We start from the raw sequence: 27,714 nt of genomic DNA on the forward strand, positions 1-27,714 counted from the left end.
GCCAAAAGACCTCATTTAGTATGCTGCGACTCAACACTAATGAGTTCCTCGGAGCTCAACTCCCCACCGTCTCTTCATTTCCATGATAGCCAGAGGGCGTATTACATTAGCCTGTATCTAGTGTGCAATGATTTATTAACACTCATCACTGTGTTGTTATATTGGCTGTCGTAATTGTTCATAAATCCCCCCCCCCCCATACTGTGCATTAAAGTGCACTGGACCTTTTACTGTGATTTGTGTTGTGTGTGTTGGAAATATCTGTACAATAAAGGAAAACACGGACTTGTGTTTTACTTAAATCCTGTCAGCATGGTCATATGCAATAGTCATTTTATTTCTTAGAGAATATGAAGGCAGAGGAAAAAGTGCTGATATTCCCCCCCCCCCCCAAAAAAAAGAGAAGTTTCTGGCCTCATAATTGAACGGTATGTCTTTGGCAATACATTACAAATATCCACTAAAGGCCGCATCTATTCAAAACTAGCATTTTCTACAAACTCCACCCAGCAATACGACATTGTAAGCTTACGAATATCAGAGGGATCATTCAGGCAGAAGTACCCTTTATCAGCAATTGAAATGGCCTCTTTTTTGTAGATGTTTAACTGACCTGCACCTTTGTTTCTGTTGATGTTCTCTCAAGGGCCTTCAAAGGCTCTTAAAATCTACAGGACTATGGGATATTACGTGGGAAATGTCCCCCTCTGTTTCTGAAAGGCACGGTAATAACTAGACTGACACGAAACAAGAAGGAGAGGCACAAAGCAAATAAAGCAAAGGAGAATGAAGCAAGGGGGGAAATTGGTAAGCCAAAAGCGAGAATAGATGAAAAGATGTAAGTCTGAAGTCGAAGGGACCACTATACACAAAGCTTAAAAGTGTGCACATCATGGGATTTAAGAGTAGCAGGCAGCAACTGAGAGGCAAATAATGGAGAAGACAACTTAATCTAATCCTTTGTCATCTACGTGTATATGTGCGAGTAACAAGGGAAAGAAGAAGTGTCATTTCTGGTGGAGAGTTTAAACTCCGAGGGGGAGATTAGCCAGTCACACTCTGTTGATCTTATTGTCCAGGATAAGAGGATGAGTCCATAGTCCTCCAGAGAATTTTTTTTACTAACTCTCCCACAGCTCACAGGAATCAATAAGGGGATATAAGATGGTGTTTATACAGCGATTGATCGCGTTGCAGGCTATTGTAATAAGAGTCGTAAGGGTGGCTTGTAACCATCAGCTGGTCTTTGAGAACCGTGAGTGGACAACAGTTAAAAACACCGGTTGGCAAGAGATTTTCTGAAGTATGAGACGAAGCATTGTTTTACTCTTGTTTGACAAGGGATTCACTTGTTTGTGTGTGTTCTTCGCGTTCCTCCACAACCAGTCATCCATTGTGCTTCACGCTTGGCGAGTGTATTGCTGGGTCTTAAGGAAGTGCAGTGTTCACTTTGAAGTTGTCCTTGTATCTTGGCTAAAAGTTGTTGTTTTTTTCTTTCCACTCACATTTTCAAGTTGCTGACTTCTTCTGCTGTCTGGGGCTTGTTCAGAATGTGGCTGCATTCCAAAGTTGAGGTGCACCTGCTTTCTCTACGGAAATGTGCATGACTGCCGGTGCTTGACTGTCCAATGTGAATATTCCGACTGTAACCGCCAGTATCTCAGCTCATGTAACCTGCATTGTTTATGCACCGTCCACCACTGGACTCGACAGCATTGAAGGTGGACATGCTAACCCATGGGCACTAGCGTCAGGCGCCGGTACATCATTTGAGGCATCGGGAGTGAGGTTTACTCAATGCACAGCATTACCGCCGGCCACCGTTAGACTAGGATGCATTTTTAAGCAGCGGTCAGCTGTCCCACCATCTATTTTATCACCACGGTGTTTACATTAACGCAGGTGACGAATAAAAGTCAAGTTTCTGATTGTTCAGCAATGGTCGGCTGGGTATCTGGTCCAAGCAGCATTCCTCCTTTTCTGCAAATAGGGAGAAAATGTGAGCGTATCAGAGAAAGTCAAGGGAGATTTTTACCCAAGTTCACTTTGACACAAGTATTGAACGGACCAATCATTAACAATCTGACATCCATAGACTACAGCTTGTCTTTAAATGTTCATCCTTCCTATCTCGCTGAAAGGAGATGCTGCAGGGTAATCGTTCCATATGTTTCCAGTGAATGCTTCGCCATCATGTTCAATACCAATATTCTGGACTGGTTATTAACAGTAGAAGAAATATCTCAAATTTAGAGCAGCATTGCTATAAATGTGTATTTACGGAGGAGGATTGTTTGTGAAGTAGAACTGATACTTGTGCATACGATTTTTGCCCTTTAAAGTTGGCATTTTGATGAAACAGTGGAAGCGCAGCAAAGCCTGTGTTCATTTTTGTCTGAGGTTAATTTACATACATTTTCAGGCACCCCGGTGCCATTTGATAGGCAGGATACTTCAGAAACAACAGAACTATGATGAAGGAATTGTTTCCAGAAAAGTGCTCTTCTGTCAGTCAGAACTTTAATTCAATGATTTTTTTTGAGTGATTTTGTTCCTGAATGGCTAAAACAAAATAGCCCTGTTATTTCTTAATGTTGCCCTGGCCTTTCTGTTCATGATCTGACTTGAGCTCGCTGTTCAATTCTTGCACCATGTTAATATCTCCTATTTCCCAAGAAGTGCCTGTGTTGCCACTGTTGCTATTTAGCCTGTGATTGGCTTTTTCCACAACATGGTGCAGAGTGGTAACACTGCCTTTTGATTGGTTGATGCATGGAGACACATCTGTTTCATGCAGGAAGCCTGAATCCTCTCATTTCACACACCGTTTGAGAGGAATATAGGAAAAATACTGCACCAAGAAGGAAAGAAAATGGACTTGCAGGCGGCTGAGAAAGGCAAGATGTTAAGAAAGGGGAGGAGAGGAGGGGAGATGGAGAGAGAGAGACAGCAACAGAACAAAACGAAGGGGGTTATTTGGGAAAAATATCTGAAGGCAAGATAGACCAAAAAGGCAATTTGGGAGAACTGCAATAGTTGTGTTTCAATCCACCCCCCCCCCCCCACCCCCACCCCACCTCCACCACCACCACACCACCCCCCCTGACAATTTTGCACCGTGCTGGCCTACTGTGAAACCAAACTAATCTGCTCCGACAGGGACTGCGCTGACGTACAGGGTTTGATAGATCCTGAGGGAAATCTCCAACATATACAAATTGCTTATTCTACATTTCATCTGCCTCTTGACATGGTTTCATTTTTATGATCTCTTTCATTATCTGTCTGTCACTTGTCAATTTTTATTGTTCCATAAACACATCCAGTCCGCAGAGATGAGACGGGCATCTCTGGATGGAGAGCCAGCATCCCTCCAGACGCCGAGCGAACACCGCGCTGTGGCTCATTGAGCTGTCTTTGGTGTTTAATTTTGGCATTTCACAAGGAATAAATCTCACTCACAAATATTTTCAAGCTCTTTTAACATTATGTTTTATATTCTGACCTGTCTTTCTCTGTAACCCTCCTCCATGCTTCAAGCCTTCCAAGCCCCACAGGGCATCCAATGGCCTTGCTGGCTGAATAACTCGCCTTTAAAAAACAAATCCAAACAATCCTGCTCTGTTGTGTTACACTGTGCCCTTGGGTGGCCCTATGGGGCAAACAACACTCCATTATGGACCCAAAACCAACAGAGAAAAAAACCTGAAATAACCAAATCCTAGGGATTTATTAACATAAGACAGGAATATAAAGTATTCATTAACACAACAGAGACAAAATTACTTTTCAAACTAGAAACACATCTGCATTTCCGCTTTACATCTTTGTGATGATTTTCTGTCATGGTGACCTTGAGGTTCGACCACATGGGTGACCTTTGACCATCTTTCCTGGTCATTATAGAGTACCAGTGGATGTTTGAGCCAAATTTGAGGAATCTCCATTAAGGCATTTGCATGAATGAGAACAGGACATAAAATGTGAGCATACGAGGTGGAATGACCTTGACCTTTAACCATCAAAATCTGTTTGGTTGATCCTTCAGTCCCAGTGGACATTTTAGCCAAATTCGCAAAAAATCTCAGGGCATATCAGAGATGTCATGTACAGATATACAGACGGACAGACAACCTGAAAATATAATGCCATCTGCTTCTGTAGTAGTGACATGGAAATCACGTTTATGTAAGGAGACAGTGACCTTTGACCTCTAAAATCTATCTTTAGTTCATCCTTGAGTCCCAGTGGATATCGGAGCTAAATTTGATGAAATTCTCACACAGTGTTTCCAAGATCCGGTCCTGAAATCAGAGGCCTTTATCTGTGCCAAACCTGGAGCTGTTAACCCAGAAAAGTACATCGTAATGTTCAGGCGCTAACTGTAGCTTCTAGGGCTCCTGCTAAGCGCCTTAGAGGAAAGGTAAAAACCAGCTCTGCTATTTTCCGCAGGATGTAATGAGAATCATCAGCTCTGTCATTAGATCTGAGCGACCGCAACTCATCAGAGAGGAGCCCTGAATGTGCTTACACACATTGTAATATATTACATTGTCATTTATAAATCGTTAAATTATAATGCCCTCAAATCCCCATGAACCCATCACACATACAGGTTAGCATCTCCTGAACTCCAGCATTGAGTGGTTGTTTGGACTATTAATGGACTGTGACCATGATATCTGCACACTGTGAAAAAAATCGCTCTGTCATTGTTGCACAGTGACATCTATCCTCCGTGTCTGACTCCGCCTCTATGGAGCAGCGGGGGACCGAGGCTCTGAGGGGCATTAGTAACTTTTACTATACATGTCTTTAAAGAAACAGGAGCACCCAAAGAACATGGGAACTCAGAAAGGACAAGCAGAGCTCAAAGAGTTTTATTCATCCGCAATATTATCTGATTCCCGTGGAGGTCTTTAAACCAATTAGAATCAAAGCGTATTTCTGTTTGGACTGACATCAAGACTTCAATTACAGAAAGCACTTTAATGCACAGCTGGAGAGGAAGTGAAGTACGAATAATGAAAACAGCTGCAAAAGCAAATCACCCTCGTCACCACACACAGGACGCTCCGAGAGATTCCACACAATCATCCTCTCCGCAGGAGTCTGAAATGTTGAAACCATTTATTCCTTTTATTCACAATAGTAAAACAAGAAGAGCAATACTACTTATGAGAAATATCGACCTCTCCAAGTAAACAAATAAATAAATAAAAGAGGTTCACTAATTAAGCTGTCATATCATGTTTGTTGAAGACATATACAGAGACAGAGATGTCACGTTGCGGTACTTCCTCATCGTGACGTTGCCGGCAACCAGGCAGTAAGTCCCCATAAAACCACGACTTGTTGCAACCATGGCACATTACTTTTTTTTGGAGGTAGTTTCCCAACATGTCAAATACTCCATGAACAAGGTGAAAAACTGTGTTCAAATTACGCCATCTAATAAACTGAGGGCTTAGATGTCCTTTTAGAAAGAGGGTTTGTCTGACAGAGGTGGATATTTATGTGAAGTCAGACGGGCAGCAGGAGATGCTCATCCTCCCCATCGTCGCACCTAAATACTGCCGCTCTGACATGTGGACATTCAATTAGAACTGAGCAGACTGCTGCGCTTTTACTACATCCACCTGTCTGTATTCACCGAAAGGTTTGCATGAAATATTAGAACTAAAGTAGATCAAGTCGTGCAAAGACAGAGATCTTAACCATTTTGATACTCATCATAGAGCTCCCCGGAGACGGTTTGCTTTGTGACATTGAAAAAAAGAAAGAAAGACAGAGAGTAAAACAGGATTGAACCACAACAAAAGCTGTTAGTTCAACAGCTCAAACCATCTGGCTGTAAAGTCACATCTGTTCTTTTTTTTTTCCACTCAGGGAGAATAACACAAACCAAGCTTGCAAACATCAGGATTTCCGCTAAGCATCTGCTGTGTAGATAACAGCGCGACTGTGAAAATTGCAGGATGTATTGTGTTTATATGCAATTTATGTAGTTATTCCTCTTGAAATATCCTCCTTATGCACTTCCAAGTGAATGCCCTCTTCTCTGTGTCTGACTCAGTTAACCGTCTTATGTTAACATTCCGCACAGATATCCTCCACACAGCACAGTAAACAAACAAAATTTCACCTGCGGGAAATACCACAGAAATCTGACCTGACAAAATAGTTCATCCATGGCCCACCTTTGTCAGCCAGCGTGTTTATTTACACCATGTCACAGTGACTGAGGACACATATTGAACTTTTTAGCCGTCGAGTAAATTTCAGTATCTGCTGGCTCACATTGTGTTCCAAAATATTTGGAATGATTTTATGGGCAGAAATATGTGTCAATAGAATGAATGAATGAATTTGGAAAACAAAAGCATTTCACATTCACATAATTGGAACGTCCTAATTTGTATGAAACCTTGCGGTGCAATGTGAGCAAACCAGATGATTAAATTGAAAAAAATGGGCTTGAAATTCTCTGTCTCCATTGTTTTCCTGTGTCTTCACAAATAATTGATAATTTGCCCTCAGTATAATCTTTAATTGCACACATTGAAGCTGGTGCTTCAGAGATCTGGACAAAAAATACTGCTCTAGTTTTTACGTTTTGTTTTTTTTGTCCATGCGGCTGGAATGTACCATTAGCCCCAGGGAGTGGTAGCCTATAGCTTGCCATACAACCACTAATGCAACATTATACGTTTTACTTGAACTGTGAATACTTGTTTTTATTCTCAGGAATACTTCTCATCCCCAACTCTCCGGTTCTACGCTTCTGATCGGAGTTTCCACGAGTACAGTAAATCAAATCCTCAAAATTCCAAATATCAGTGTTTGAAATTTGCGTTCAGTTCACTTAAACATGACAAGAAGAGCAATCAAGGGTGGGTACACAGTCTTCCACCAATGGGAGTGTGATATTTTAAAAGTCTATGGAGTTTCTCTCTGTTATTTTCTGTCTTTTTCAGAGATAAATGTGACCGCTTACTAGACTAAGAGCTTGTAAGAAAGAAAAATCAATGTTCCTGTGAATATGATGAGACACGTGTCAGATATCAGGACAATCTGATGTCAAAATGAAAATGAAATGTCATATATCAGCTATATTTCCATATCTCATATTGATATTCATAGAAAACTGCCTGTCTCACTAAACCTTCTGCATCAAAAAGCCTGAAAAAAAAAGACTAGTTGGTTCCAGGATATGAATATAATATCACAATTTGTTAAGGAATTTCCTTCCCAAACTCCAATCCAGAACACAGTCCATCTCCTGGAACTTAATAACTTAATATTTATTCCTCTGGTTAAAATGCCCAGCTGCACCCCCCCCCCCCCAAAAAAAAATAAAAAAAAAAATAAAGGGGAAGCTCTTTTTCTACCTTGGCTGTAACTAAAGCGCTTAACAATATCATCCAATGGAAGCGGCCATGCAAGGTGCTCATCAAGAGCCAATAGGGGTTCAGTATCTTGCTCAAGGTCACCAGGGGAAGTGAGGATCGAACCAGCGACCCTTTGTTTACTAGACGCCCCATCAAGGTTATTTCTAGAAGCCGAACTGTTCTTCTGGAGTTTGATTAAAGTCCTCATAGAGCAACCAAAACCGAACGTCGAGGACTGAGTGTGAATCGTGAGGATTGAGTGCAGCTTGGAATTCAGTTCAATTTGATTTGAAATCTTACTTAGATTCAGTTTTCAATGCAATTACTGAAGTTATACGAGTCAAATCACATAATTCAGTCCCTCCCCTTGTCATGAATTCAGATTCAGTTCTTTTAGATTCAAATGATGTGATTCTGATATCTTAATTCACGTTTCACTAAAATGTGTCTGAATTTGATCTTAATCTGCACTCAGTCGCCCATCTTCAACTTAACTTAAACACAACTATTTTTCAGTAATTGCATTTAAATTGTGTGAGCTGAATACAGCTCAGCAAATCAGTTCAGACCTAATCAGTTAAATTCCAAATGATGTGACTCAAATTGGAGTGAAGTAGTTCGAATCACGTGATTCAGTTCCTCTTTAAAAAAAAAAAAAAAAAAAAATCAACTCCAGTTCTGTCAGACTCAAATCATGTGTCTTTTAAAAGATTCAGTTTCCACTGCCATATGTCTGCCTTTTGTGATCGTAACCTCAGTACACAGACACCTCCCTCAGTCTCTCCTACGGTTGCTGGACTGGCTGTCGATTCACTGTGTTGAAATAGATTCAAGTCTTTGATGTATCATTGTTGTCAGTGCAAACCAAATCACTGCTGTGCATGAGAGGAGCTCTCTCGGGTCTCAGAAAGAGACAGCAGACTTTTCTTTCACTACCCTTCACAAAGCCAAATATCCACTGAGGTGTTTCGTGTGAAAAGAGAGGGGGAGAAAAAAGACGCTGCATGTTTAACAGAGCTTTTTTTTTTTTTCACTCGACCTCACTTTTATTTTCCTATTTTGTTATAAAAGGAATTTTATTCTTGTAAAAAAAAAAGAAAAGAAACATATATATATATATATATATATATATATATATATATATATATATATATATATGTATATACACAAATTTTCTGTCATGCCACACGTGGGGTTTGAAATGTATCTTACAGAAGTGATAGTGTGTTTGTGTTTTCCTCTGAGTGGATTCTTTTACCTTGTTCTGTTTGTGCTTTCACTGAGTACAATGGCTCTGACAAATAGAGATACCTCAAAAGCTTCTGCAAAATGACATGACCGATTTTCCACTTCATTTCACCACAACAAAGCTGCTATGATACTGGGACATTTGAAGAGGCACAGTCAGTCCCCAGGTCCCAGTAGACGTTTCGCTTCATTGTTGCCCGTCTGACCCCGTTTCCACTCTGTGTTTGGTCTCCGTTCCTGCGTCCACCTCGTGCTGTCCTCCTAGTACATGAGTCACGGCAGGTGAAGTGCTAGTCGCCAGTAAGAGTACTGAATTGTATGGTAATCGCGTTTGGAAAGGGCACATAGTGCGGTTATGTTTTTAATGAGACATGGAGAAAGCAGGCTGACCTCTCCGAGCAGCAGGCTGCAGACATTCATCATCCAGGCGGGGAGAGAGAGAGAGAGAGAACTGCCCTCTGTTGGGAGCAACATAGCACTGCAGCTAAGTAAGAGGCTTTACTGGAAAGAGGGATGGACGGACAGAAAAAAGGGAAAGATGAGATGAAGATAGAATAATAAAGTCAACACAGTAAAGAATGGGGAGAGAAAGAGAGTTGTATTGTATTTTTCAGCACTAAAGCACTTGATTGTTTGCAGTGCCATGGTAAAGCAGGAGATAATTGATTTGGCTATAATTGTGCACTATAAGTGCAAACCACATAATTACTGCAGTCACTACCCCTGAGCCCAGCATGCTGCCAGGCTGGAGAGGATCCCCCACAGCAGCTCCGCTACTCTGAGTCCCTCCTGCCTGAGAATGTGGAGTGATGAGCAGGCAGAGCTCCTGTTTCTTGAGTAAATAATAGAAATGTGGGGACTTTGAGAGAGTTCGTTAATAGAGAGGACCAATCAACGGGGTGTGTTTGCTCTTAGTGGTCGTCTTAGTTGACATATTTAACTTTGTCTGAAAGGAAATGGGTTTCAAAGAGTGGTAAAAATTCAAACAGAACTTTATTGGCGCACGGATAAAAAAAGTCCATGTGAAGGGAGGTGAAGTTGAGGAAGGGTGAAAAAAAAAAAAGTCTGATATAAAAATGGACGCCCCCCCCCTTTCCAGAAACTTCTCCATATTTATCAGCGTGGGTAGGACTGATCTATACAAATCTAGAAATACCACATCAGCGTGTGCGACCTTGACCTTTGACCACCAACATATTTTCAGGTCATCCTTGAGTCCCAGTAGATGTTTGACCCAAATTTGAAAACATTTTCTCAAGAGATTCCTGGAAAATTGTGAACGAGTCAGCTGGGTATTGTGCTGCTGTTGGGTGACAGCGACCTTAACGTTTGACCCTAAAAAACTTTTCAGGTCATCCTTGAATCCCAGTGGATATTGGTGGGAATTTTGGGGAAATTCCTTAAGGGCGTTCCAGAGATAGTGTGTGAACAAGAACAGGGCAGATATCATGTCCTTGTGGGGTGACAGTGACCTTGAGACGACCTTAAAATATAATGCCTCCAACATTATCATTGTGGGAAAGAGGAGCTTTGTCCTAATTCTGCTCTGTCGTGAGGCCTGTTAGGAAGCTCATCCTCTGTGCTACATTTGATGGAAGGCTGCAAAGCTGGCGGTGTGTATCTCCTTAATACGCCGGAAATCATGATGGCGGCGCGTCATTCTGTTCTCGTACTCAAATAGTAACTTCTCGCTGGAGGCAGATTCACACCAATATTCACCTGTGATCACACAAAGTTGATCTGTTTTTTTTGTTTTTTTTTTTTGGCAACATTTTGAGCATAACTCAGAAGTGTTGAAACGGAAAACCTTTTCATCCACACTAAATTTCAGCCTCCCAAACTGTTCTCCCTCACACTTCCATACCACAGCGAAACCGCAAATCTGCACTTTGAAGTGAGGCGAGCTTCTGAAGTGTGAACACATGGGTGGGTGGGTGGGCGGCGGGGGTGGGGTGGGTAAGGGCACTTTAATGGAGGCATGGCCAAAATATGTTCAAGGAAAACTTTGGATCTTGCCCCCAACAGCCTCCCCCCCCGCCCCCCCGCCACCCCTACCCCTCCTTATGCTCCATTTGGGTTCTCTCCAGCCTGGTTTTTAATAGTGTGACAACAAACCAACACCCAGAGATGCAGAGTGGTATACATTAAACATGTATCAGTTCGTGTTTTCACTGCAACATGCATATTGAATTTCCGAGCGTTAATTACATTTTTCAAGCGCGCATGCATGAGCGTTGTCTTTTAAAGGGGTGCTGCAGGTGATATAAAGCACCTTAAGGGGGGCCCGATCAAACCAATCAGACAGCAAATCAAATACATCCATTGTTCCTCTGTTTTGTTTGCATCTCCATCAGCTAAGAGAAAATGATTTGTTTGGCTCCACTGAGAGAGAAGCATCCATTTTGCAAGAGGAAAAATAAATAGTTTCACCAGCGTTTCTCTTCCGTGTGGATATGAGAGTGAATTTCAATAGTTTAGTTTCATATCAGATTCTGAGATTATGTTTCAATTTCAACAGAGGAAACAAGCGTAACCTTACATGTTGCATAACAAATGAATATGGTGTCCACATTCTGATCCAGGAAGAGGAGCTTTGCAATTCCAACATGAATAAATCATGCATGTTTGTTTTGTTCTTTACACCTGATTAAAATGTACAATTTTTTTTTAAGTCCGAGTTTATAAACACACCTGTCAATAGATGACGATTCTTCGAAATTAATCATGGCTGTGTATGATTTGTCCACACGCTCCAGCACAACAGCTGGAGACGACTCATCTGTGCTTTCCACTTGATATTTCCCACCTCTGGAAACTTTGTTGCTCTCCATTACAACTGTCATTTACTTAAGAATGCCGCAGACAAATTAGTCAATTGAAAAGATTCTTCGACCCACCCGAACCTTCAGTCGCAACTCTGTAAACATGGAAGTGAGATTAAGTTTCTCTGTACTGACGCAAACCGATTCTCTGAGAATATGGGCCCACCATGATGGATACACATTAATAGTCTATCCAAATTGTGAATCATGAAGTCTCTGTTCTTGCTGTTTTACACTGGAGGATGAAAATAATGTCAAAAGTTATTTTAAGATATTTTCAAAGTTGGCAGCACGGTGGTGCAGTGGTCAGCACTGTCGCCTCACAGCAAGAAGGTTCTGGGTTCAAGTCCTGGCTCCATCACAGGATCTTTCTGTGTGGAGTCTGCATGTTCTCCCTGTTCCTGTGTGGGTTCTCTCTGGTACTCCAGCTTCCTCCCACAGTCCAAAGACATCAAGAGGGGACGAGGCTGATTGATACTCTAAATTGACCGTAGGTGTGACTGTGAGTGTGAATGGTTGTCTGTCTCTATGTGTTGGTCCTGAGATGGACTGGTGACCTGTCCAGGGTGAACCCTGCCTCTCGCCCAAAAGCCACTGGGATAGGCTGCACCCCCCATGACCCTTAACAGGATAAAAGGAAGAAAATGGAATGGATGGATTTTCAAAGTTAATTGCAAACTTGAAAATGAAAACGGGATTGATTTAATTAAATGAACTCTTGCTGCCCACATGCAGTACAGACACTAACCACCAGGGGGCTGAGGCCCGACAGAAAATTGGAGACCTTTATTTTAGGTCGTTCTCTCCATTTAATTTAACACAGTGTCTCCTCAAGCCTTCTCTTTTGCCTCTGCATTCAGTTTCTCATGTGTTCTTTCTTTCGACATACTCTCAATGTTTTCAACTCCCCTTTTCTTTTCTTTTTACTGATGCATTCAGCTTAATCCATGGTCATATTTTTGCTCCTCAGTTCACCTCATCATTTTCCCTGCTCCTCTCTTGTCCGCCTCGACTCTCGGCTTACTTCTGTCTCGTTATCCTTTTCACTTTTGCCTTTCCAATTATTGCCTATCTTCCTTTGTCTCCTCTTCCCACCTATTGTCTGGCCTCTCCCTTTATCTAAATCCACTACTGACACACATCTCTCTCCATGCAGAGCGGAGGCGGCAGGCTACCAGCGAGTGCTGCAGGTGGACCTAGAAGTGAACGGGTTGATGGAGACTGAGGGTGGCAGGGAGGTGACGTGGCAGGTGGAGTATCCGCTCACCCGCACCCTGACTGCGGAAGTGCAGACCATCATCCGCCTGGCGCCACAGGATCTGGGCGGCATTGTGCCACTGGCCATGGTGAGGAGGGGGTGTTCATGCAGACATGGGATGAGTGTGAGTCTGAATTTGGGAAAGCATGGACGATATCATGTCAAATATTTGTATTATTCTCCAGAAAAAACAAAGATGGTTTCACATATTTAGGGCTGGGAATCGCAGACTAACACACGACATGACATCACACTTTCAATCATGACCTTGCTTACGTGAAAACCTCAAGCAACAAACCCTGCAGTCCATGCAGCCATCATCCTTTCCTCTCACATCCTAATTTGGTAAACCGCTTTAATCAATATTAGCGCAGTACATAAGTGCAAAGCAGCCAAGGATTTTGATTGGACAAGATGTTTTTCAACCTCTGATGGCAAAAAAACATGACCATTATATGAATTATATATGATATGATTATATAATTACACGTATATACTGTATATCCCATACAATATGATTGGGATGTATAAAAATAGGTTAATTTCTTTCACTTATGTACTTTTCAAAAAATGTGGCCATTTCATAAAACCTAATTTGGTAGAAAAGAGGAGAACCTTCACACAATGAACACAGCCTGAGTTAAATAACATGTAATCAGAACATACAATGGCCATCCCATCATTTCTCATTGGATTGTGCTTTTTAGTCAAACTTGTTTCTAGGCAACAGCCTCTTTCATTTTTTGAAGAGAAAGAACTTTTTTTTTTTCCAAAAAGGAGTATAGGTTTTTCGCCATATAAACAGGGTCATCCACTTCAGCACAAATAGAACTCTCTACTCTCTACTGTACATTGTTTTTTTTTTTGTTTTGTTATTATGGATGGTTATTTTGAGCCTTTTACTTTCTCTTCATGGTCTTATGTCTGCAATATACGTGTCTGATCACTTACGCTGCTTACGGTGTCCACTCTTGAAAAAGTACCTCCAAACTATTTTAGTTAAATCTGGAATCTTTGGCATCCAAAGCTTTACAAAACAAGTTCGGTGAAGCTGTTTCACTCACCAAATAGGTTCTTGGACGAACTGGTACCATTCGAAGTTTTCTGAACCTTGATAGAACTCGACACGAGATACTGTATATCTCTACTTCATATTGTTTTTCTGTGGTTTTTAGCTGTTTATGCATGCGCTGCCACACCGACAGTCGTGCATTTTACCCTTTATGTTACCAGCAGCCACCACAAACAAAGTTTAAAACAAATGTTCAAGAAATGGTTTTTTTTTTTTAGGGTAGTTGGCTCTGATTAAAGAAAACATCACCTTGGATAATGGTCATGGGTTATTTTCCGTAGGATAATGGTCAAAAAACAACAAAAAAAAACCTATTGAAACTGAGCACCAGCAGAGATAATAAGTGTTGAATCTTCTCCTCGTCAGAGAGCTCTAAAATAAAAGAGAGGGCAGACACAGATGTTGCATTGGTGCTCATGGACACATTGGTATTCATAGAAAATTTGGTTGTATTGCGCCAGAAGATTTAATGAAATTGCGTGGGGAGATGAAGACGTGAACTCAGCTGGAGTCTTACAATATATGCACACACATAGAAAACATCCACGATGATTACTCTAATTGCCAGAAAGGTTAAAAGATGGTTGAACGCCAAGCAGCTTCAGATGGCTAATTATGACATGTCGTAAACATGGTATATTGTTATATTGTTTTGCAGACCTGAAAAGAATCCCGCGCCTCAAAGGGATGAGAATAGCTGTCAAGTTTTGATCTGATAATGCCGTTAAAAGAAATCGTCTCCCAGAATTTAACCAACATAGTTCATGGTAATTTGTTGAGAGAGCAGTGCTGCTGCCGCAGGTATGGATTCATGAACAGGAGAATCTTTGCTCATTTGTTTACTCAAACTCTGACCCTTCAGTTGCGTACCAACAGGTCCTGTAGGACTCGGGTTCAATACCCACTCTTACAGTTTCCAGCTCTAATGAGTTTGTTTGTGTAGTTCTTTTTGTTGTATGATTATTATTTGTGTAGAATTAAAGCCCTCTATCTCCACGTTCGACAATGAATAAAGAGACTTAGATGCATCTGCATCTGGATTGCTAAATGCTTGGATCCACCCTGACAGGCAGTTCCATGATTCCATTCGTTATACCAGTAAATTAAAAAAATTAATTAAGGATAACTGGTTTTCATTCACCAAATCCAGGTTTCTCAGCAATGATTTCTTGATATTGTGTTGATTTGACTGGTCGGCAGGATAATCAAAATACAACTAAAGAGAGGTTTGGTGATTACCAGGCTCCAGCCTCTGTACCCTATTTTTCAAATCTTTGAAAATAATCGAAAATTTTAGTGCCAGCTACACTGTGTGATGTGGATCTCAACACTTGGGTGAGAAATCAATGCAGACTCTACAGTTCCACCTCCAGAATCACAGGCTGCGACACAAGTCAATTACACATCAGCTGCAGCATTTCCTGCCGCATTCCTACTGGTTTGTTTGTGGATGTTTGTAGGTCATTGCAGTGGTCACAGGCTGAGATGGTTATCTTAGATTTTTGGACACTTTCAGACTTTTGTCCCAGGTTATCTTTGGTTAGAAGATTTTCTCAAAGAGGGACATATCTTTGGTGTTTTCAGTACTGGATGTGGGAAAGTTGAGTATAAAATCAATAAAAGTCTGGAGGAAATGACATGAATGGGTAGATATTGAAATCCAAGGAGGTGAGGTGTATTGCAAAGAGAAGGGTCTCTAGCACAGAGTCCAGGGGAACTCCTGAATAGGCCATGTACTACTCTATCAAGTGAAAAGCTTTTAGCATAGAGCAGCTGTGCAATCAAGCCTGTGGATTTGTTGCTGAGGCTGGACAGCATGTGATGGAGGCACTGGAGCTCCGGGGTGAGAGGCGCGAAGGAACAAGGAGGAATTAATCTGACAGCAGGATCACTTGAGAAAACAAATGTTTGCACGAAAGCAAGTTGGCCATCACTAGAAGGAGCAGAAACAATCTGGCACCATTGGGGAGAGTGACCACGGTTCTTAAGCTGCAGTAAATGGGGGGAAATGAGCTCCAGCACCTGGAAACCAAGCACAGCCTCTGAAAGCACCAACAGGATGATTGACGACAACAAAGTTACAAAAAATTCAAAAAGAATCTACATCACCATAAGCACATGTATATCTCCTACTGCACTGATATTAGAATACTTAGCCCAAAAGTATACTTTTAAAATGTCATTTAAAGTCATTTTTAGACCCAAAGGCAAATCAATCAAAGTCCCAAACAGTTTGATTAAAGTGGGGCTGGCATCAATCGTTAACCTTTGCTGCGGAACTTGTAGGAGGAGACCAGTCATCAATGGCACTCAGCAGTGCCGCTGTGTAAAGAATGCAAGGCAGCATCTTCAATAAAACCCTCATCCTGCTCTGACCGCTGCTGGCCTACACTCCTACAGAGAGGCCGGACATGTCTGCCAAACATGAAATATCCAGCTCATGGTTTCCACATCGCTATCAACTCAAGACAGCTGCTGTAAACCATCCTGTTGATGAGAGGCAAATATTACTATCGGGGAGAATCACGAGTTCAATCGAAGCATTGACAGTCATTTTCAAGTTTACGAAAAGTGCCATTTTTACCATTTTTAAACTAATGACTTGAATTACTGTAGCTTTTGAAACTCTGCTTTAATATTTAAAAGAAAAACCTGTTTCAATGCTGGATACAAAAGAAGAAAACAATTATCGTAACAACTGATTTAACATTCAGTTTTTTCCTTGGATGAGAGAAGAATCTGACATTGAAATGAGATGAATTTCCTTTGTTTTGGGACTAGTAAATGCGTTTATGTCTTAAAAAGACAGAAGAAGAGAGTTCGCTACAGTGAGGGCAGGAAATTACACTTCATACAGTTAAATTCATAAAAACAAGGCTGATTTTTCCATTGATTTAAGAAGTGTTTTTGAGGATTCCGCTACGCATTGCATGACTCTTTCAGAAGAATTTCTGTTGCTGTAAGTGGTGCATTGGTTTTTAAAATGGCTTGTTTTAATATATACTCAATATATATATATAATAGGCCCAAAACCTTAAAACATTAAATGTGCAAATTGAAAAAAAGGGAAGTATAATTCCGGTTAATTGAAACTGGGTTGTATGAAGTACTCATCCATGGTGAGGGTCTTCCAGGCAAAAATTTGTTAGCCACAATTTCTAACATTGTCAAATAGAATGTTTGAATCTATTATTTACTGATTATTTGGATGTTAAATCATTGAAAGAAAATGTTCTTATGAGGTTAAATGTTTACGAAGACAAAACATTTTCAAATTTTGAGAATGATTTTGGGATGCGAGATGAATATTTGATCTTTTATAAGTTGCCTTATCTCATTTTGAAAGGTTTTAGAATGATGATGTCCTTCCGTAAGGAAGAACATTGTGGGAACAAAATAAAAACTTCCTGATGAAAAAATTGCTCTGGGAACATTGCCCGTAATATTCTCAGAACATTTTCGTAACAAAAAAATGTCCAACTGGATTCCTTTCAGTAGATTTTGACATTAAACTGCTGTGGACGGGGGTCACACAAACATATTTTTACACATGAAATTAAATAAAAACATCTGTAAAAAGTCAATATCTAATTTATTTAGTTGCATAAAATGTTGTTTTTTTTCTGTGACTCAGCCTTGAGATGTACAATGCTGAGTTTCAGAGGTCTTGTCTGCTTCTCGGCACGGTGAACAGGCTGACATCTACAGTATTTAGGAGCCATACTGTTGATGACTACGTCATATAACCCCGCTGCATTACAACCAGAATATAATACGAGGCTGTATTTACACATTTTTACCTCTATTTACCTCTATACTCCTTTCCTCTTTTAATAAGGGATTATAAGTTTAAAATGCTGGCTCCAAAGACTCTATATTTGTTTTTCTTGTCTAATCACACATTGCTACTTAAGTTCCTGAGAGAGAAGCGCAGAGAGAGAAAGCTGTAACATGGAGAGCTCAACATGGCATCACAAGATGGGAAAAGAGACAGTGAAGGTGTTTCATTAACAAGCTCAAAATACAATATATGCTGGGAACTGAGAGTGAGTTACTTTTGCAGCATCCTCCCATGAATTTTTGATCTCTCTCTTGCTGCGCAGCGCCTCTTCTGTTCTCTCATTAGAAGAGACAACCAGTGTGGCCCCCATCTCTCTTTACACTACATCCCAAATGCTATCATTAGGATTTTATTCATAGCCTCTGAAACTCATTCCATTTCAAACTCAATAACATTAGCTTTGTGCTCACAGTCCCATAACATTATAATCAGAGCCATTAGCAGGAAGCTCAACATTAGCTTTTTTGGGGGGGAGTCATGGGTGAGTGCCTTTGTCTCGAATAATTAGGGTTTGGCTAAATGCTTTTTTCTCCAGATTGACACCATACCAGTATTTGACAGACACCGAGGCGACAAGGACAACTGAGTTTGTGTCCTCTGCAGGCAAGAGAAACAGATAACTCCAAAAGAAAGCGCTCCACATATCTGGAATTTACACACAGAGCTATTGCAGCATCGGGACAGGCCAGCGGTGCTCTGGCAGGCAGCCATCAGTCACACTATCACGCCGTCAGGAGCTGTACTTGGAAATGCTCTACCATAGCATAGATAGGCTGTGCACCGTGCTGCGAGGCTTTCCACAGGCGTGTTGAGCGTCTTCCAAGCAGCACCGATTTACATGCAGCCATGATGCACCTTATAGCTTAATTAATTCCTTTTGTGTAGATACTGCCTGGTAATTTACCTTGCTATCTTTCTCCTATGCATTTTGAGAACATTAATTCTCCTTTTTTGCTCTCACCCTTGGTGGATTTCAGCCGTATGCACTAAGCTTGTTTCTCATCCCTGGTCTTGATAATCCTTTACTGCACAGTCTGAGACGCAGAGATCAAAACAAGGAAATCCTCCTCCTCTTGTCAGAATTTTTAGGGTCAAGCTCAGACCTTTAACACCTTCATCTCTCTCTGTAAGTTTCATGTGCATTCATTCATGTATGCATTGCAGCACCGCTCCTCTTAACACCTTAAAACATCGTTCTATGAATTAACATAAAACTTTTGGTAGTTTTTTGCAAGCATGTCTACTCCTATGAATAAAGCAGAAATAATTGGATTTTTTTCAGTTGCAAATACTCCAATAAAACCAACTGCAAATGTCCATGTTCCCCTGGTGACCACGTCCAGGTGTCGTTGAGCAAGATACTGAACCCCTCATTGTTCCTGATGGCCCTGCCTCCATTTGAAAAATGGACTGCTCAAGTTTAGCGTGCATTCACAATCAAATATATATGTGCTTTGTATAATTCTGCTGAGTGCCATAATTACATTCAACCGGTAATAATTGTGTTTATTTGTGATAGCTGTATGAGGTAACTGGGTGTGAAACCTAATTTGCCCCTCGGGGACAATAAAGATTGTGAACAGGGTGAACCTCTCGCCCAATGTCAGCTGAGATAGGCTCCAGCACCCCCGGGGCTGGATAGATGGATAGATGGATGGATGGATGAATGGATGGCTATTCCTTTCAACTCTCTCTCGGTTTCCACCAACTCTTGAGAGAATTAATCTGAAGGAGTCTTAAAAAAAAGAGTCCAGGATGAAAAGGTTTTGAAGTCAAGACACCTATTTGTTAGTAATTGAAAGGCAAAATACACTCAGTGTGAGGTATCGCTTTTATGATCTACATGAGCTTTGCAGTGCACTCAATTTTAAATAAAAAATGTCACAGGTAATTTGAAGCTAAAAATATGAATGAATAATGGTCCATTTAACATTTATCTGCAAATGGAAGCATCTCCTTGGGCTTGAGACAGAATCCAAATTTGTGCAGAGTGGAGACATTTTTTGGCCTCAAGAGTGCCGGCACTGGCTGATGCTGATTATCTTCAAAAAAAAAAAAAAAAAATCTGCAGAGCGATTAATTGGTCGATCACTCGTCAGAAGCCAAGAAATGTCTGCTGTGTGGGAGAAATCAGAACACATGTAGTTACACTATCAGCGAGCTGCGCTGCGATGTACGATCGATTTGATTTAAAGGAACATGACATGTAGATTCAAATCATAGACTATGCCAGTATGTTCATTCTATGACTCTGGGTCATCTGCACATCCAGAGTGAGGCTCTGGCCTGCATACATTTGAAATGAAGAAGCTTGCGTCTCTCGCACAAAAACTTCAGCCAAGTTGCCTCCAAGCAATTATCACAACCCTCACTGGCTCCCATGCAGTGGCAGTGTTACTGTAGTTTGGCATCATGCAAATCTTTCAAGTGTGAATGTTTGTATCTGTGAGCATCGGGCAGAGAAATGGAAAAGAGTCCCTGGATGAAAACCATATGCATGTCCTCTGTATTACACACTAATGTGATTTCGCTGCTGTTACTCAACTTCTCTCTCAAGGCCTGTGATGCAGCTCAGCCAGTCAGTCAGCCTCTTGTTGTATATGTTTGTTTTATTTCTGGCACGCCCTCCCTCACCCATCCCACATCTCAGGCCGGGGTCCAACATGGTGGAGCTCTCCAGAAACAGGAGGGAGGTCCCTTTCAGAATATGGACAATCTTTATCAGGGGAAACCGATATTGCATTGCTGACCGCTGCATTTTCCCTCCTAATGTTAACAAGTATGTGGAAGTAAAAGAGCAGAGTCTTAATATTTAATCTCACTAAAAGTATCCAGGCTCACAGTACACAATAACAAATCCCAAGAGAGTGGCCAACAGATTGTATAATAAATCAATATCTAATTAATGAGGAGAGTATAAATCACTGTAGTTCCTGATTTAATAATCAATAGTGGTATTTCTTACTCCTCATGGCAGCCGTCATGGCAGAATGCCCCCAAACTGCCCTCAACTCTTTATTGTCTCATACTGCAATTGTAGCTGCTTTGCCAACAGTTTTAAATGAAATGGAACTTGACTACTCAGCTGTTTAATTCTTACAAAAAATAAATAAAACCTTGGGATTAAATGTATGCGCTTTTATTTAAAAAAAAAAAAGTGTACAGAGAAACATGAAGAATAACTCTGCACTTGTAATATGGTCTAGTTTTATTCCCCTACCCTCCTGAATTCAAATTACAATTTCTCTCAAACCTCAAAATCTCAATAGTGTAAGTGACACCTTCCTTGCTCATCAAAAAAAATTCCCTTCTTTTTCTTTTTTTTTTTTTTGCTGATTCTATCACATCCCTTGTCATTTCAGTTATCAGCAACTTGCTCCAGCTTATACATTTCTCTCTGACTATGGAGCAGAATAACTTTTTCTCTCCGAGCCATAACCATAAAAAGATTAGATTCTACGAACACTTCTCTCTTGCTTGCTGTTGTATTATCATTTCTGAAAAAGAATTAAAAAAGAAAAGTGGTTGCAGGTGTTGAGAGGCCTGCCCTTGCTTTCATTTTATCTCCTGCTGTAGGTTATGTGATGCTGGGATATTTGTGACTGACAGGCGGTGACTGTAGAGGGTGCCGGTGGAAATAGACTTTTTATTGATGATTGATATGAAGTGAACAGCTGAGAGCCCTGCAGACGCAACATACAGTAAATCCTGTTGACCAGCAGGACTTGGTCGAGCTGCAGGTCAGCTCTGAGGGTCCTCGGATCGAAAATCAACTCAAGTCTCACAGAGTGGTCTTGTGTGGCTGTTTCTGAACTCACCTGTTATTTTGGCTGGTGTTGAATCCAGTTCAGAGGGCGTTGTGATAAATGAACACGCTTTCAGCCGCTTCTATCAATGGTTGCATGGCTGGGAAACAGCTGTGTCGATCACAGTGACGCATGATAACAGCAGCCCAACACATTGAAGAGGAAGCTCATTTAAACAGTTAATTAAAGTACAACGCTTCTTGGCTAGAAGGTGCAACACAGGGAAATAGATTTTCTTTTCTTCAACGGAATTTATTGTCACATGCTTTCTAATGTTACCAGTGCATTTCAGCAATTTATGGATTTTCACGAAAAGTGCAACTGAAGGATCACACACAAGAAGGTGTGTTTTATGCTGATTTGTCACTACACTTATTCAGTCAAGCATGAGCTGCTTGTGCCATTAGTTTGGAAGTAATATTGAGAATATAAAGCAGTTTCTAACAAAATAAAATGAGTGATGTGTATTCATTTTGTGGGGCAATACGGTCTTAAAATTCAGAACAAATATCTTGTTTTCATGGAAACACGTGTATTCTAACTAATGCCTGGAAGAGCTAGAAATACAGCATTGTGGTCGTGTGCCTGTCATAGTGACTGTAATCTCTATAAACAGATGCTGGACATCAATTCAGAATCAATATTCAAAGGAGAAAGTTTTGGGACATGGAAGCTTCTGGTTTCTGTTTGAGTAGCTTTGACCAAACATGTTTGATCAATCATTGCAAAAGCGACGGAACGCTTTCGCCAAAATGGAAGAGAAACTGCTGTAGTCTGACTGTGTGTTCACACCAAACGCAAATTCGCACATACGCATGAACAGTTTCCATACAAAGTCTATGCAAACGTGCGAATGATGCGAATTTTCAGTTGGGCGGTGCAAATGGGGCGAATGACGCGAATTTGCATGGCGAATTTCACCATTCGCGCAATTTGAAAATATTCAACTTTGGTGAAAAATTTGCGTTACGACAGGCAATCAGCGTTGAGGATGTCCCGACGTCACGGCTGACTGTGTCACAAGATGGAGGACAAGTTGATTGTGGCTATGTGTGGGAACCCGTTGCTATATGACACTACGTGTCAAAATTACAAGAAACGGTTGAATAAGTTGGTGTCCATTCGTTACTTTCTGTCACCGGTCCTAGCAGGTCGTTAAACTGGCCAGTCGTCATCTGAAAATACCGCTGGAAGCGGCAGTGATCCAGATGCAGCCCCTCTTGGCTCTAGATGGTGTTGTTAACCCAGATACGACGGCGTTTAGTTTTCTGATGTATTTCGGCCTTCCACAGCAGGTACAATGCAACAGTTCTTTGAGTATCCATGGTGAAATGGCAGAAAGAAACGTTGCCGGAAATACTCACTACTCGGGCAAGTGAGCGAATTCGCATATTCGCGTGATTGACACAAACGGACACTAAAACGATCCGGCGGTCAAATTCGCGCGAATAACGCGACGCGAAATTCACATTCGCGTTTGGTGTGAACACACAGTGAGGCTTTGACAAGGCCGTAGTGTTTGTAAACTGCTACCTGTGTGCTAACTGGCTACTTTTGAAACACTCAGCTCGTATTTGTCCTCTTTCAGCTCCGTGCAAACATCTCAAGTTGCGAAACGGACTGTAAACAATGAGCGGCAGACAGGAAGTCTAGAGTGGATATCCGCTGGCTACACCAGAACCCTGAAATATTGGCCCATGTTCCCAGAAGCTCAGTCGTCGGACAGATGATGGGCCCAGAGGTTGCAGTGACCTTCATCCTCGACCACCAAAAGCTTCCAGGTCTTCCATGAGTCCCTGTGGATACAAATTGGGATACAGTTCCTCAACTTATTCCAGCAAAACTGCATTCATGAAAAATGGGTTGTACAGACACATGCATGAACAGACAAAAACATAATATCCTGAAATGGTGCAGAAGCATAAAAAACATTACATGTCTCCTAAGTAATGATACCTCGTGTAGCTCGACACTTAAGGACATTGTACTCCCTGTCTAGTCAGCGTGCCGACTTATGCAAAGTTTCTAACGCTTGTTGCGTCTCCCAAACTAAATCACACCCCACAATTTAAAGCTCTGCTGTGGAACGTTAACATCATCAGCTCCAGCGTAGTCTGCTCCATCATTACTGTTTCAGCAGTTAAATAGCAGATAAACTGTCGAATCATGTATCATGTCACATTTGGTGTGATGACATTTGGAATAGTCAGACTATTAAATTATTTAACCACATTCAAGTTACCGGGGTAGCAAGCATTTGATGTCTTGTTGCAGCCTGGTCCGACGTCACTGTTTGGAGATTAAGATGCTGGATACGTTGTTTCGGGCATCGTACAACCCCCTTGAAATGACTCGCCTCAAGATTGGTGCGTGTTCTGAAAGTCGAGTTGACAGATTGCTCGCTCTGACGCAGTTGTATAATTGAGTTGAAAAGTGTAAAAGAAGAGAAATGACGTGGTAAATCACAAGAGAACAGAACTGACAGGGACCCAAAATCAGTTCACTGTCTCATCTTGCCACAGCTAGTAAACTCCTTAAACGCACAACCAGACCACAAAAATACCTCTAATGATTAGAAAGAAACTACAGCCCTTGGCATCAAAAGAAAAGTTGTAACTGCCTGATGAGTCACGGTCGAGCAATGACTTCAAAATGATTCACCCATCCAAGGATACTTCGAGCTTCACGATGCTAGTTGCGAAAAGCAGTGGATTTATAGTGGTCCTGGTAGCCACGTTTTTCGTGTACTTTTCCCTTCGGGATCCACGACACTACAGAACTCGTCAACGGCCATCTGAGCAGTGATTGATGTCAAGATTTTTGTGTACCTTTAATTCCCCAACAGACAAGCTAACGGATGTACACGGTTACTATTATCTACTCGGTGCTACTGTAGGTCATCGCTCATCCTCAACCGTATCAGCCCCCCCCCCCCCCCCCCCCACACACACACACACACTCCAAACTTTTACCCCCCCCCCCCCCCCCCCCGCACTTGCAAAGACGCATTATGGCATTTCATCAATTCTTCCCTCTCTCACAGTCCTTCCTCTCCTTCTCCTGCTCTGCTCGCTGCAGCGTATTGAGAGGTTGTTAAGATAAGCTGCAGTGGGAGCAGGAAGCCATGCCTCTGGTTTTCTTGGCTCGGCTGTGTTTGCGCTGGTCTGTCATGCTTAATATATATGCGTGTGTACACATAAGAGTGGGTCTGTGTTTATTGAAGCACTTTTGTGTGGGTCGAGCTAATAATACAGCCACTTTGGCGACATGCCTGTTTATATGCTGCAGTTGTTTACAACTGGGTTCTACCAATGAGACAGGCAGTTCAGCCCTTCATAACCCCAGGAGGGTATTAGGCAGCCAAGCGTCGCCTGGTGAGAGGTAGGCGGATTTCCCAGAAAAAAACAAAACAAAACAAAACAAAAAAGCAACAACCTCCTCTTGTACCACTCCTGCTGTCTCACTAAATTTCACTTAATGTCAGCCAGGAGATTATGCATTAGCAATTATGTATAATATACCTGGGCTCACTTAAAATTCAACAATGTCTGGCATTAACTCTCCATATTACATGTTGATGGAGCTCATTACGACCCCCTTCTTTTAATGGCTTGTGTATTGAAAACAGCCGTTGATATACAGAACACGCAGACTTTTAAGTGTCACCGGAGACTGTGTGTGTTATTGTACAATTATTCTACAATTGAATGTCTTCACGATTCACTGAGGATCTCAGGTAAGAGTTAATTTGAAGGTCTTAGATGGTGAGTGTCCCTACAGGGAACCAAAACGCTGTTGTAATCCAACAAGATTTGAATTGTTTCAGTTTTTATAAAGAAATTTGATTCGATCGTCATGGTGTCGGTTAACAACTACACAGACACACAGGCACAGGGGTGAAGCAAGGTATTGATACTGCAGTGTCTCAAGAAATGTCATCCTACAGTACAATATCAATTAACAGGAGCCAAATTTGTATATTTTTATTAAAAGAGCTGATGTAATCATCAGATTATCACCATTTGAGTTGCCATTTTTTTACGAGTTGGTTATTATGAGTGTGTGTTTTCGAATTACTCAGCTACTTAGTCGCACGTTGTTCACTCTCGATTGTCAAATACATTCTTTGAAACGAGCACATACCGAAAAATACTGCTTCCTACTTTTTTGATTCAGATGATACTGTGATGTAGATGTACTGTTTTGCAGTCCAGTGATTTGAATCACAGTATCTTCACACTATCGTCACACTGGGCGAAGTATAGAGATAATAGTCTCTTCCTTTCTGGGGGGTCGGACCACAGCTCCATTTGTAGCTGCGGCTGATTCAAATTCCCCCTCACATTTAGTTTGGTCTGACTCAAATATATAAAGACAAGCATCATATTAAAATCCAAGTCCAAGATTTAAATAAACTAACCTGTCACAGTCTCAAGTTGTCAGAGAGTCGAAATACTGTAACAATCTGAGCCTGTCAGTGGTAAAATAAAATAAATAAAAGAAGAAGAAGATTATAAAAATACAGGCAGTTTTAGTGGATGGATTTTGAAACCGACTATTCACATTTAGTTGCAGCAGTTTTGTATTTATGGGACAATTCAAATTACTATCAAGTATTTTAAACAAAGCTTGTGGGAAAATATGGCTCGGGTTAAAAAAAAAATCTGAAATTCCCATTTAAATACAAGTTAAGGAATAGAAGAATGTTGCACTTTCTTTTGTATTTCAAGCTGTTTTGACGCCATTATGAAACCGGAACACTCTAGAACAGGGGTCACCAACGTGGTGCCCGCGGGCCCTGGGTCGCCCGCAAGGACCACGTGAGTCGCCCGTGGGCCTGCTCTAAAAATAGCTCACCACAGCGCCACTCACCAGTGAGCTGCATCTAATTTTTTGTTTCTATTTTTAATCACACTTGCATTGGTGTGAATTTGAAAATGACAACAGGCCTGTCCTAGATTTGTCTATGTATAAACGGGTTTTTACATAAAGAGGTAAAAAAACAAATTTTGTACGTATACAATCTCTATATGTGTGCAAAATGGTAGCCCTTCGCATTAATTTGTACCCAAGGAGCAGCTCTCCGCTTCACAAAGGTTGGTGACCCCTGCTCTAGAACCTTCCGAAAGAACACTTGACTATGTGTTTACGGAGTAGCAGTGAGTGAGTCTCTACCTTCTTCTAGTCAAGGACAGTTATTGTCAGCTCAGATTCCCAGATGGTCTCAGAAACTTTGTGGATAAGCTGTAACAGTTATAAACAAATTTAAAGTAAGTTAGATATGCAAGAAAACAAACAAAATTTGCAACACTCACCAAGACGGTCTAAAATTCAGATGATCAAGGTGAAATATTTGCCTCAAATCCTCTGAGAGAAACTTGAGATTTGTTGGCGTTATTCACCCATCTTACCCCTAAAAACCACGGTGGGCAGTTAATAACGAGTCAGTTCAGACGTTTCTCAGCCTTCTCTCAGGGGTTTTGCTCTGAGAAAAGTAGAACCTCTTACTTTATTTCACTATTTTTATATCCCATTTTCAGCAAAAACCTATAACCTAACCTATAATATCGGTCCTCGAGAAGCCAGAAGTGCATTTGTAGACTAAAATGGAGGCTGCAAAGAGAACTGAAAGGCTTACAATTGTCTTTCTTTGTACCCTTTTAGGTGCACACTGTTTTTGAGTGTGTCAAGAACAAGAGATGATTCACACTCTAGTCTGGATTAAGTAATTTAACAGACCTCAGAGAGAAAGCTTTCAGAAAACACCCAAAAAACAACAACAAACAAGACGACCTCCAATAATTTCGCTCGACATTCCTTCATCTACAAGCTTGAATTGACCCCCCCCCCCCTTTTTCCTCAGAAGGAGAATGAGGGTGCAGAAACAAAGTGAAGCGAGCACCATTTTTGATGAACAAAGAACCATCTGAAGTTTCCTTTTTGCCTTTTCAAAAGGTTTAGGCCTCTTAGTCGTCTTTTATTGAAACTAAGCTGTGATGAGCAGGAGCCACTGTTAAAGCAAATCCTCTGTTCAACCAACACGCTGAGAGCTCAAGGATTACCAGCCGTTGTCTTAATTGATCTCATTATCTTCTACCGGCTCGTCCACCAGGCCTTCCTCTCTCCCGTGTATCTTGTGATATCTTTAGAATGAGCGGGAGTGGACAGAATCTATCGTTGTTAAAGTTGTTTTACCGTCACTTGAAAGGCTATAAAATAGGCTGACGAGACAGACTCATTTTTAATTTAAGCGTGTAAAAGCTATTCAACATGACA

At 41.3% G+C, this 27,714-nt stretch overlaps 1 protein-coding gene across 2 annotated transcripts in view; it reads left to right on the forward strand.

The window, feature by feature from the left end:
• Positions 1–27,714, forward strand: part of LOC147244176 (transmembrane protein 132C) — a 157,170-nt gene that overhangs the window by 113,096 nt on the left and 16,360 nt on the right. For both annotated transcript variants that reach the window (XM_086187305.1, XM_086187306.1), the window contains exon 5: positions 12,618–12,807. In XM_086187305.1, the coding sequence (XP_086043431.1) occupies positions 12,618–12,807 (190 nt within the window). The remainder of the gene's footprint in view (positions 1–12,617; positions 12,808–27,714) is intronic.

This window comes from Aulostomus chinensis, chromosome 19 (assembly GCF_037954235.1).
Source record: "Aulostomus chinensis isolate RoL2024-O1b breed Wild chromosome 19, RoL_Achi_v1.0, whole genome shotgun sequence".
NCBI lineage: Eukaryota > Metazoa > Chordata > Actinopteri > Syngnathiformes > Aulostomidae > Aulostomus > Aulostomus chinensis.